At 42.4% G+C, this 13,055-nt stretch overlaps 1 protein-coding gene across 4 annotated transcripts in view; it reads left to right on the forward strand.

The window, feature by feature from the left end:
• Nucleotides 1-13,055, forward strand: part of CFAP52 (cilia and flagella associated protein 52) — a 64,649-nt gene that overhangs the window by 16,468 nt on the left and 35,126 nt on the right. For 2 of the 4 annotated variants that reach the window (XM_002827018.4, XM_054535425.2), the window contains exons 4-6: nucleotides 3,385-3,513; nucleotides 7,411-7,510; nucleotides 9,255-9,371. In XM_002827018.4, the coding sequence (XP_002827064.4) occupies nucleotides 3,385-3,513; nucleotides 7,411-7,510; nucleotides 9,255-9,371 (346 nt within the window). The remainder of the gene's footprint in view (nucleotides 1-3,384; nucleotides 3,514-7,410; nucleotides 7,511-9,254; nucleotides 9,372-13,055) is intronic. The other 2 variants (XM_054535424.2, XM_054535426.2) reach the window with 1 other exon arrangement.

The raw sequence follows: 13,055 nt of genomic DNA on the forward strand, positions 1-13,055 counted from the left end.
AAGAAAGAAAGGAAAACAAACCTTGCTGTACTAAAAAAATGCAATATGCCCATCCCTGGATAGTCTCTGTGGTGAGAAGGGTGGAGTTCTGCTGAGTGGTTTGGAGAGTCAGGGGTCAACCCTGAATGTGTGGTAGGGGTTTATTCTACCCAACTCATCTAGCTTTTACGCAGAGGAAAAGAAACAAAAGGGAAGCTGCCAATTATAGTGGACATCCTATAGTTTGCATGCATCTTTTTTTTTGTTTTTTGTTTTTTTGAGATGGAGTTTCACTCTTGTTTCCCAGGCTGGAGTGCAACGGCACGATCTCAGCTCACCACAAACTCTGCCTCCCAGGTTCAAGTGATTCTCCTGCCTCCGCCTCCCAAGTAGCTGGGATTACAGGCATGCCCCACCACGCCTGGCTAATTTTGTATTTTTAGTAGAGACAGGGTCTCTTCATGTTGGTCAGGCTGGTCTCGAACTCCCAACCTCAGGTGTTCCACCCTCCTCGGCCTCCCAGAGTGCTGAGATTATAGGCGTGAGTCACCGCTCCCAGCCTGCATGTATCTTTTAAATTTTGTAACCTATTTATGAAACTTTTTCCACTGATGTCATCATGGTATTCATGTTGTAATGCAACCTGCTTTTTTACTAACTTTATATGAAGGACGTCTATGTACATACATGTAGATATAGATCTCATCCTTTGCCGTAATAGCATAGTATTCCATTGTACAAATGTGCTGGAATCTATTTGGCCAGCTGTCTATGTTGTTGCCCTTTGTTTTATCTATTTTTAAAACAAATTTGTTTTTGTGCCGGGTGCAGTGGCTTACACCTGTAATCCAAGCACTTTGGGAGGCCAAGGCGGAAAGGATCACTTGAGCCTAGAAGTTCAAGACTAGCCTGGGCAACATAGGGAGACCCCTGTTTCCACAAAAACTGAAAAATTAGCCAGGCGTGGTGGTGTGTGCCTGTAGTCCAGCTACTTGGGAGGTTGAAGTGGGAGCACTGCTTGAGCCCAGGAGTTTGAGGCTGCAGTGAGTGGTGATCATGCCACTGCACTCCAGCTGGGGCAACAGAGAGAGACCTTGTCTCAAAAAAACAAAATTGTTTTTGAAAAATTAAAGCTATTTCTGGCCATGGCGTATAAAGAAACTGTGCTGTCCTACTATGCAAAAGGATCCAAAATTCAAAAGCATGAGTCTCATATCCCTCTCACCATAAAGATTCCACTCCCCAGAGGCGCTTGGATTTTTTAAACTGAAATATATTTCATATACCATAAAATTCACCCATGTTAAGGTGTACAGTTGAGTGGTTTTTAATGTGTTCACAAGGTTTGCAATCATCACCACAGTCAATTCTAGAATGTTTTCAACAGCCCAAAAAGAAACCCCATACCCAGCCAGGCACGGTGGCTCACGCCTGTACTCCCAGCACTTTGGGAGGCTGAGGCGAGTGGATCGCCTGAGGTCAGGAGTTCGAGAACAGCCTGGCCAACATAGTGAAACCCTGTCTTTACTAAAAATACAAAAGAATTAGCTGGGCGTGGTGGTGGGTGCCTGTAACCCCAGCTACTAGGGAGGCTGAGGCAGGAGAATCGCTTGAACCCAGGAGGCAGAGGTTGCAGTGAGCCAAGATTGCACCATTGCACTCCAGCCTAGGCAACAAGAGCAAAACTCCGTCTCAAAAAAATAAAAATAAAAAAATAAACCCCATACCCATTAGCAATCACTCTCCATCCCTCCTCCTCCAAGCCCCAGGCAACCACTAATCAACCATCTGTCTCTAGCTTTGCCTATTCTAAAACATTTCTCATAAGTAGAATCATACAATATGTGGTCTTTTGTGACTGGCTTCTTTCACTTAGCATAATGTTTTCAAAGTTTATCCATTTGTGGCATGCACAGTATTTCATTTTTTATCATCAAATAGTATTCCATTGTGTAGACAGCCTACATTATCTTCATCTATGCATCAGCTGATGGACTTTGAGTCATTTCCACTTCTAAACTATTATTAATAATGGCGCTATGAACATTCATGTACAAGATTTTGTGTGGACATGTCTTCATTTCTCTTGGATACGAGGCACTTGTTTTGAATAGTCTTTGATTTTTGGTTCATCATCTAGTTATCATTTAAACTTTTTAAGTAGTTTACCTCCCAATTTTTCCACTTTTGATGGTATCTGTTAATGTCCCACTATGGAAAAGGGAGAATTCATGGCTCTTATACGACTTCCTACCTCCCTATTCCTGGTGATCTTGGTTATACCTTGATTTTAGACCAATGTGATAATACATTCCATATGTAGAAAAGTTGGGAAATATAGTTAGGTATGTTTTTACATGAACAAGATTTGTAACATTTTCATTCTTTTTCTTTAAATACTTTGATTCGAACGTTTAACATAACACCCCCTTCCCAGCATTTTTTGTATTATGATCTACACCCTATTCAGTGTAGGATTAAGTTGTATGATTGCACCCAGAAGAAGGAAGTGTAACCCTATAGCTGCAATTCTCACAATGTAGTCCCCAGACCAGCAGCACACACATCACCTGGAACTTATGAGAAAAGCAAATTCTCAGATCCCACGTACTGAATCAGAAACTGCGGTGCTGGGGCCTAGCAGTCTCTGTTTTAATAATTCTTTTGTTTTTGTTTTTGTTTTTGTTTTTTGTTTTTGAGACACAATCTCGCTCTCTTGCCCAGGCTGGAGTGCAATGGTACAATCTTGGCTCACTGCAACCTCCACCTCCCGGATTCAAGCGATTCTCCTGCCTCAGCCTCCTGAGTAGCTGGGACTACAGGCGCGCGCCACCACGTCCGGCTAATTTTTTTATTTTCAGTAAAGATGGGTTTTCACCATGTTGGCCAGGTTGGTCTCAAACTCCTTACCTCAGGTGATCCACCCACCTCGGCCTCCCAAAGTGCTGGGATTACAGGTGTGAGCCAACATGCCCAGCCAACATTCGAAACCATCCTGGCCAACATGGTGAAACCCCATCTCTACTAAAAATACAAAAATTACCTGGACATGGTGGTATGCACCTGTAGCCCCAGCTACTCAGGAGGCTGAGGCAGGAGAATCGCTTGAATCCAGGAGGCGGAGGTTGCAGTGAGCCGAGATCGCACCATTGCACTCCAGCCTGGGCAACAAGAGCGAAACTCCATCTCAAAAACAAACAACAACAACAAATTTTTAATGTGTCACCATTGTATCTTCTAATACCCAGTGTGGTTGAGGAGATGTCAGGGGTGGGGTAATTTTTTTGTTCGTTTTTAAGTAACCTGTTGTGTTTTTTTCTTTCTAGAACCACTAAGATGGTTGTTTCTTATTTTGAAAGCCTGTTTTCTCTTTGACTTTTTTTTTGGTCCCTCTTATTTCTGCAGTGTGGTGGTGTGGAGCATAGCCAAGAGAGATGCCATCTGTGGCAGCCCTGCAGCCGGCCTCAATGTTGGCAATGCCACCAATGTGATCTTCTCCAGGTGCCGGGATGAGATGTTTGTGACTGCTGGAAAGTACGTGTCTGCGTTTGGAGTTTTCAGAACTCATAAATTGCTATATTTTCTTGCACAGAAAACATGGTCATTCTGATCTGGGGGAACACATCTTTAGTCCTGGATAAATACCTTACATCATAGTTTTTGTGATTTTGTACTCATTAAAAGTTCTCTTCGCTGGAAGTATTTTCACTATAGTTATTTTAAAATTCTGTGATTGCTGCTGAAAAGATTTTGCTTACCTGCTTAACTGTTCTCAGGTTCTGGTTTGTGACAGAATTATCTCCAATCCATGCTCACAGAAACAATTTGCACAATTGCACAGATTCACCTACTGATTGATGTTTCTTCCCACCTGCTCTTGATTGGGGTCTCATGATCCGATAGTTTGCAAATGAATTCTGCCAGGAAGTTTCAAATGGTTAGACTGTTAGCCATATGAAATAATTACGGGCAGAATCAGCTTTAACCAGCTAATGGTGACCTAGCTCAAAGTTTGAACAGAGGCCAGCATCTGCCTAAGGGAGGGAATAAATTAATTTACAGATTCACTAATTAGAACCCTGTTTAAATTAGCAAATTAGGGAGGGTTTTTGTTTTTGTTTTTGACAACGTTTTGCTGTGTCGCCCAGGCTGTAGTGCAGTGGCATGGTCTCAGCTCACTGCAACCTCCACCTCCTGGGTTCAAGCAATTCTCCTGCCTCAGCCTCCCAAGTATCTGGGATTACAGGTGCCCACCTCCACACCTGGCTAATTTTTGTATTTTTAATAGAGACAGGGTTTCACCATGTTGGCCAGGTTGGTCTCCAACTCCTGACCTCAGGTGTCTGTTTGGAGTTTGAAGGGAAGGTTAAATATGAATTTTAAAAATCCTTTTTTAATGTTATATACCAGTTCAAAGGGCAAGAAATCAGGAAATACAGAGTTGAAGTATGTGTTCAGTAGAGCTATTTTTTTCAACCCGTCTTGGAAAGGTACACGTGGTTGGTTACTTTTCCAGCCAGAGAAGAGAATTTGTGCAGCTCTACATCTATATTGTTTCCTGTCCCCACTTTATGATATGCAACTTACATTTGCTCCATGGCTAATTATGAGGAACGATTCATTCAGAGGCCATGAAGCTAATTGACCGGCATGAAAGCCAGCCCCTACTAAGCAACCTAAAGCAACTGACCACGGGCTGTGGCGACGCTCTTCAACTTTTTTCAGATTTGCAGAGTGATTTGACTAAGTCAGGGTTTTATAGGGTTCTTTCTGCTCCTTCACAGCCCCTTAAGCAGCAGGTATTGGTCCATTCTGATGTCCATGAGCAACGTTTCTTCAGGAATCAATACTCGAATTTTATATAAAAACAGTTTTTTTTAGGACAATCTGCATTCTACGTCCGGTTTGATTTCATGTGACACTGAGAACTGAGAAAGTGATCATTCTTAAGTAAAATTTTTGACATGGCACCTGTGTATGCTGGGTTCTCTAACTTGGTCCCAATGCCATGTATGCCACTATATTGTCCCCATGAGATGTCCTGCAAGTTTAAGTATTTCAGAATCCAAATAACATCTACCAGGAAGACCAAGAAAAAGATCTTTGTTTAAAAAAAAGTTCACTATGTTTAAAATATGTCTGAGTACTTACTATACATATAACTCTGGGAGCTAAAAAAACAAAAGAAAAACTATATATATATACATATACAGTTATATATGTATATGTGTGTAGATATATATGTGTATATATATGTGTGTGTATATATATATATATATATATATGTACACATAGAGAGAGACAGACTCTCACGCTGTTGCCCAGGCTGGAGTGCAATGGTGCAATCTCAGCTCACTGCAACCTCGGCCTCCCAGGTTCAAATGATTCTCCTGCCTCAGCCTCCCAAGTAACTGGGATTACAGGTGCATGCTGCCATGCCCAGCTAATTTTTTTGTATTTTAGTAGAGATGGGGTTTCACTGTGTTGTCCAGGCTGGTCTCGAACTCCTGAGCTCAGGCAATCCACCTGCCTTGGCCTCCCAAAGGGCTAGGATTTATAGGCATCAGCCACCATGCCTGGCCCGAAACTTGATATATTTTTAGATTAATCTTTTCTGCCTTAAAATATTAGCTGAAGTCTTCGTGATGTTGGCCTTGAAATTTTTATACAATTATTAATTCAGATTAATTCAACATATAATGAGTAAATACCAACCATGTATCAAGTCCTGTGTTAGACGCTAATTTGGTTTAGCTTTTAGTTGCTTGGTCTCATTTCTCTTTCCTTGAAGACAAGACTCCACACCACAGGTCTTCCCTTTAAAATTTTCCTTGCAACTCAATACCTTGAAAAAAACACATTTAAACTTACTCCTCCTCGTGGTTGTTTTTTTGTTTTTTTTGAGATGGAGTTTTGCTCTTGTCACCAAGGCTGCAGTGCAGTGGCACGATCTCAGCTCACTGCAACCTCCACCTCCCAGGTACAAGCGATTCTCCTGCCTCAGCCTCCCGAGTAGCTGGGATTACAGGTGCCCACCACCACGCCTGGTTAATTTTTTATATTTTTAGTAGAGACGGGGGTTTCACCATGTTGGCCAGGCTGGTCTCTAACTCCTGACCTCAGGTGATCCACCCACCTTTGCCTCCCAAAGTGCTGGGATTACAGGTGTAAGCCACTGCGCCCGGCCCTCCTCCTCCTGTTGAAATGAAATTTGGTGTCCTTTGACCAATATCTCCCTACTCTCCCACCCCCAGTCTCTGATAACCACCATTCTACTGTCTCACGCGTTAGGCTGTTTTACACTCCACAGCTGAGTAAAGTCACGCAGTGTTTGTTTTTCTGTGCTTGCCTTATTTCACTTAACATCATGTCCATCAGGTTTGTCCATGTTGTCACAAATGACAGAATTTCTTTCCATTGCATACATATACCACATTTTTAAAGCCCATCCATCTTTTGATGCACACAGGTTGTGTACGTCATGGTGAATATAGTTCATAATATATTGTATACTTGAAAATTGCTAACATAATTAATTTTAAGTATTCTCACCACCAAAAAAGATGGTAAGTATACGAGGTAAAGCATATGTTCAATAGCTTGATTTTGCTGTTCTACAATGTGTATATGTATATAAACATCATGATGTACACCATAAATATATATTAGTTTTACTTGTCAATTAGAAAGAAAAGAAGGCCAGGTGTGGTGGCTCACGCCTGTAATCCTAGCACTTTGGGAGGCTGAAGCGGGCAGATCATGAGGTCAACACATCAAGACCATCCTGGGCAACATGGTGAAACCCTGTCTCTACTAAAAATACAAAAATTAGCTGGGTGTGGTGGCGGGCACCTGTAGTTCCAGCTACTCGGGAGGCTGAGGCAGGAGAATGGCGTGAACCTGGGAGGTGGAGGTTGCAGTGAGCCGAGATAGCGCCACTGCACTCCAGCCTGGCGATAGAGCGAGACTGTCAAAAAAAAAAAAGAAAGAAAGAAAGAAAGACAGAGGGACAGAGAGAGAGAAAGGAAGGAAGGAAGGAAGAAAGGAAGGAAGGAGAGAAGAACAGAACAAAGAGGAAGAAATTTAATAAGCTCTGATTTGCTCTGCCCTTGTTCCCATGCTTATCTGTGTGTTTGTTTTCAGTAGAGTGGGTAGTGTGCGCTTCAGAGTGAGATGGAGCCGGGTGTGAATCCCCGCTCTGCTGTGTTCAGGCTCCACACTTTCTCATTTGGGAGGGGACATCATAAAACCTGCCTCGTGGTGTTGTTATGAGGATCGAATAAAAGATCTTTCATAGTGCACTAGGCCGTAACAAAGCCTCAAAAATGTTTAGATCTCTTCCCTTCAGTTTCAGGGATGAAGTGATTCTTAAATGGGTGTCCATTTGATTGTGGGTTTTTTTTTTTTTTTTTTTTTTTTTTTTTTACATAGTGGGACAATTCGAGTATGGGAACTGGATCTTCCAAATAGAAAAATCTGGCCAACTGAGTGCCAAACAGGACAGATGAAAAGAATAGTCATGAGTATTGGAGTAAGTATTAATTTAAGCATTAAGTAACAATTAGCACACATTCCCGTTAGCAGTACTGACCAAGGTGTTTGTGTGTGTGTACATGGGGCTGGGGATAGGAAGGTGGGGTATAGACATAGGGAATGTTGATTGAAGAAGCTCACTTTGGCCAGGTGCAGTGGCTCACGCCTGTAATCCCAGCACTTTGGGAGACGGAGGGGGGTGAATCACTTGAGGTCATGAGTTTGAGACCAGCCTGGCCAACATGGTGAAACCTTGTCTCTACTAAAAATACAAAAGTAACCAGGTGTGGTGGTAGGTGCCTGTAATCCCAGCTACTTGGGAGGTTGAGGCAGGAGAATTGCTTGAACCTGGGAGGCGGAAGTTGTGGTGAGCTGAGATCATGCCACTGCACTCCAGCCTGGGCAACAGAGTGACACTCTGTTTCAAAAAAAAAAAAAAAAAAAGAAGAAGAAGAAGAAAAAGTTCACCTCTGCCGCTCCCTTTAGGAGTCAGGGAAGAGTCACCTAGACACAGCACAGGTAAACCTTGTTTTACTGGAATCTAGGCTGTCATCAAACACCAAAAGCCTGCCTCACCTGGATGAAAGCAATGTAGCCCGCGGCACTCAGAGCCCACAGCACATTCCTATGCCACTGATGCTATTTCTGCCACTGAAAATAAAGTTTCTGACCATGAAATCCATTGTTGAAATGCAATCTCTTCCATAAAGAGAAATTATTAATATATTTTAAATGTGGATTTATATATTCAGGTTGCATATTCCTTATCTGATATGCATATAGCCAGAAGTGTTTTGAATTTTGGATTTTCTTCAGATTTTGGAGTATTTGCATTATTCTTCCCAGTTCAGCATCTCTAATCTGAAAATTCAAAATTTGAGATGTGCTAATGAGCATTTCCTTGGAGTGTCACATCAGCACTCAAAAATTTCCGATTTTGGAGCATTTCAGATTTTAGATTTTTGGATTAAGGATACTCAACCTGTATAACTTCATTCTCCATGGACTGATTCCTCTTGTTTAATGCATAGTCATTTTATGGATATAGGCTTTGGAAAATATGAGATAAAGCAAATGTACATCCTCTTTGGAGGGGCACACCTTTATCCTAGGAGCCCTTAAGAGATGTCTCAAAAGTCTGAACTGGTAGAGGATGCCTATTAACATCAGACCCAGATAGACTTCAAGTGAAATGCACAGGCTAATTGGGGTCGAATATTTCCTCCCATTCTATGTGTAGCCCTAACCCTGCTCCCCTCAGAGCTGTTCTGACCCATCTTTGAGCCTGGGGAAATAGAAGCAGCCCTGAGCATCTTTGCAAGTCTTCATGAGGTGCCAGAGGAACCTCATCCCATTCCTGAACAGGGGTTCATGGGCATCACTCAGGACATCCAGATCTTCAAGATTTCTTCTTCTTCTTTTTTTTTTTTTCCTGAGACAGAGTTTTGTTCTTGTTGCCCAGGCTAGAGTGCAATGGCTCAATCTTGACTCACTGCAACCTCTGCCTCCTGGGTTCGAGCGATTCTCCTACCTCAGCCTCCCGAGTAGCTGGGATTATAGGCATGCACCACGACACCCAGCTACTTTTGTATTTTTAGTAGAGACAGGGTTTCTCCATGTTGGTCAGGCTGGTCTTGAACTCCTGACCTCAGGTGATCCGCCCGCCTCGGCCTCCCAAAGTGCTGGTATTACAGGCATGAGCCACCGAGGCTGGCCAAGATTTCTTTTTCTTGCTTCTTCAGATGGACGATGATGATAGCTTTTTCTACCTTGGCACCACGACTGGAGATATTCTAAAAATGAACCCCAGAACTAAACTGCTGACAGATGCTGGGCCTGTGAAGGACAAATTCAGTTTGGTGAGTAGAGACCATTGCCACTGCCCTGCCATTTTTCTCCCTTCACTGGCAGCATGTACTTTTTTTTTTTTCTTTTTGAGATGCAGTCTTGTTCTGTCACTCAACCTGGAGTACAGTGACATGATCTTGGCTCACTGCAACTTCTGCCTCCCGGGTTCAAGCGATTGTCCCATCTCAGCCTCTCAAGTAGCTGGGACTACAGGTGTGCCCCACCACACCCGACTAATTTTTGTATTTTTTAGGAGAGACAGGGTTTCATCATGTTGGCTAGGCTAATCTTGAACTCCTGACCTCAGGTGATCTGCCCACCTTGGCCTCTCAAAGTGCTGGGATTACAGGTGTGAGCCACTGTGCCTGGCCAAAGCACACACTTTCTTTGTTTGTTTGTTTGTTTTTGAGACGGAGTCTCGCTCTGTCGCCCAGGATGGAGTGCAGTGGTTCGATCTCGGCTCACAGCAAGTTCCGCCTCCCGGGTTCACGCCATTCTCCTGCCTCAGCCTCCCAAGTAGCTGGGACTACAGATGCCCGCCACTACGCCTGGCTAATTTTTTTGTATTTTTTAATAGAGACAGGGTTTCACTGACACACACTTTCTTAATGAAGAAAGAGTTTGTGGGAAAACATAAAAAGTCAGTGATGGACCCAAAGCCACATCTCAATTTGCAAGGTACATTGGTCAGTTCTCTATGCCCTCATCTCTGGTTTTTATTCAGGGTAAAGACATTTCTAGGTGTCCTGAATTAGGGAATCAGAACCACATTTCCAATTCTGTGAAGAAAGTCATTGGCGGCACTATTCACAATAGCAAAGACTTGGAACCAACCCAAATGTCCAACAATGATAGACTGGATTAAGAAAATGTGGCACATATACACCATGGAATACTATGCAGCCATAAAAAATGATGAGTTCATGTCCTTTGTAGGGACATGGATGAAGCTGGATACCATCATTCTCAGCAAACTATTGCAAGGACAAAAAACCAAACACCACATGTTCTCACTCATAGGTGGGAATTGAACAATGAGAACATATGGACCCGGGAAAGGGAACATCACACACCGGGGACTGTTGTTGGGTTGGGGGAGGGGGGAGGGATAGCATTAGGAGATATACCTAATGTTAAATGACGAGTTAATGGGTGCAGCACACCAACATGGCACATGTATACATATGTAACAAACCTGCATGTTGTGCACACGTACCCTAAAACTTAAAGTGTAATAATAATAAAATAAAATAAAAAGAACCACATTTATGTTCACCTCTTCAAAGCATAGGGCCTGTTGCTTTGTGATTTTAAACTGCATTGGTTCCAGCCCCATTGCCATACATAAGAGAAGTGTGCTCTTTGATCTATAAAACTATATATACAATTTTTGTCTACTTGACTAACTAGATCTTAGATTTTAGCCTCAGCTGACATTATAAGTCGTGAACAAGACCTAGAAATAGTCAATTGTTTATATTTACAGAATTCCTAGCAATTCTAGTTAAAAGGACTGTTAGAGACTTTGATATTTACACCAAAATAAAAAGCTACCATCAAAGGATAATTTTATATAACAAATGCTGCTATTTCCAGCACCCCAGTAACTTACTAGGGCTGTTTCTACTAAACTTTGAATTTGAAAGCTTGTACTATGTTCTGCACCTGCCTATCTCATTTCTGATAACAGAACAGATGGTTCTAACTAAGCTTAGATACTTTTCCACGTAGCAGATATTCTCAAGAAACTTTGAAATACTGCACTGTGTTCCTGGGAAAATGTCACAGTTTTCTTAGTCACATAATCATTTAATATTCAAGCGTTCAAGGAGATGCATAAAAAGAGGGAAAAGCTACAGTATAAGTAGAGAAGAGTTTAGAAACAATTCTACGAGAGATTGAAGTGTAGCTTTTCAAGTGTGGCTTTCCTAATTCTTTTTAGGATAGGAATTCTTTTTTTTTATTATTATACTTTATACATGTGGGATACATGTGCAGACCGTGCAGGTTTGTTACATAGGTATACACGTGCCATGGTGGTTTGCTGCACCCATCAACCCGTCGTCTACATTTGGTATTTCTCCTAATGCTATCCCTTTTCTAGCCCCCACCCCTGACAGGCCCCAGTGTGTGATGTTCCCCTCCCTGTGTCCATGTGTTCTCACTGTTCAACTCCCACTTATGAGTGAGAACATGTGGTGTTTGGTTTTCTGTTCCTGTGTTAGTTTGCTGAGAATGATGGTTTCCAGCTTCATCTATGTCCCTGCGAAGGATGAGAACATGTGGTGTTTGGTTTTCTGTTCCTGTGTTAGTTTGCTGAGAATGATGGTTTCCAGCTTCATCTATGTCCCTGCAAAGGACATGAACTCATTCTTTTTTATGGCTGCATAGTATTCCATGGTGTATACGTGCCACATTTTCTTTCTATCCAGTCTATCATTGACGGGCATTTGGGTTGGTTCCAAGTCTTTGCTATTGTGAATAATGCTGCAATAAACATACATGTGCATGTAGAATGATTTATAATCCTTTGGGTATATACGCAGTAATGGGATTGCTGGGTCAAATGGTATTTCTGGTTCTAGATCCTTGAGGAATTACCACACTGTCTTCCACAATGGCTGAACTAATTTACACTGCCACCAACAGTGTAAAAGTGTTTCTATTTCTCCACATCCTCCCCAGCATCTGTTGTTTCGCGACTTTTTAATGATCGCCATTCTAACTAACGTGAGATGGTATCACATTGTGGTTTTGATTGACATTTCTCTAATGACCAGTAATGATGAGCTTTTTCTCATATGTTTGTTGGCTGCATAAATATCTTCTTTTGAGAAGTGTATGTTCATATAGGATAGGAATTCTAATATATTAAACAAACAAAAACAAAGGAGAGCAAATCTTAGAGCCCTGCCAGTGCCAACTCCTGAGATGCCTCCAAAGAGCTCCATATAACACTACCTGAAAACTACTGGATTTTTTGTTTTGTTTTGTTTTCCTAGCACTTGGGAACTAAATATCTGTCCAGCAAAGATGCTGGCTGTCTTAGGGTTTCTCAAACTTTTGGCACTTAAGTCACCTGTGGATGCTGAAATTCTTTTTTATTATTGTTATTATTTTTTGATACGGAGTCTCGCTCTGTCGCCCAGTCTGGAGTGCAGTGGTGCTATCTCGGCTCACTGCAAGCTCTGCCTCCAGGGTTTACACCATTCTCCTGACTCAGCCTCCAGAGTAGCTGGGACTACAGGCACCTACCACCATGCCCTGCTAATTTTTTTGTATTTTTAGTAGAGACGGGGTTTCACCATGTTAGCCAGGATGGTCTCGATCTTCTGACCTCGTAATCTGCCTGTCTCAGCCTCCCAAAGTGCTGGGATTACAGGCATGAGCCACTGCACCCGGCCTGAAATTCTTAAGCATTCAGGTCTGGTGGTCACATCCACAAGGCAATGGTTCCAAGACACCTTTTCCATGGGTGAAAAGAAAATAATTCCTGCAGGACGAAGGGCTAGGAGGTGTCATTGAAGATGTTTGGTTTCAATATCAAGTGATCAAAGAGATCTTTGAAACTCTACTTAAATATTTGTTCAGGCCAGGCTAGTGGCTCACACGTGTAATCCCAGCACTCTGGGAGGTCGAGGTGGGCAGATTGCTTGAGTCCAGGAGTTCAAGTCCAGCCTGGGTGACATGGTGAA

This window comes from Pongo abelii, chromosome 19 (genome assembly GCF_028885655.2).
Source record: "Pongo abelii isolate AG06213 chromosome 19, NHGRI_mPonAbe1-v2.0_pri, whole genome shotgun sequence".
Taxonomy (NCBI): Eukaryota; Metazoa; Chordata; class Mammalia; order Primates; family Hominidae; genus Pongo; species Pongo abelii.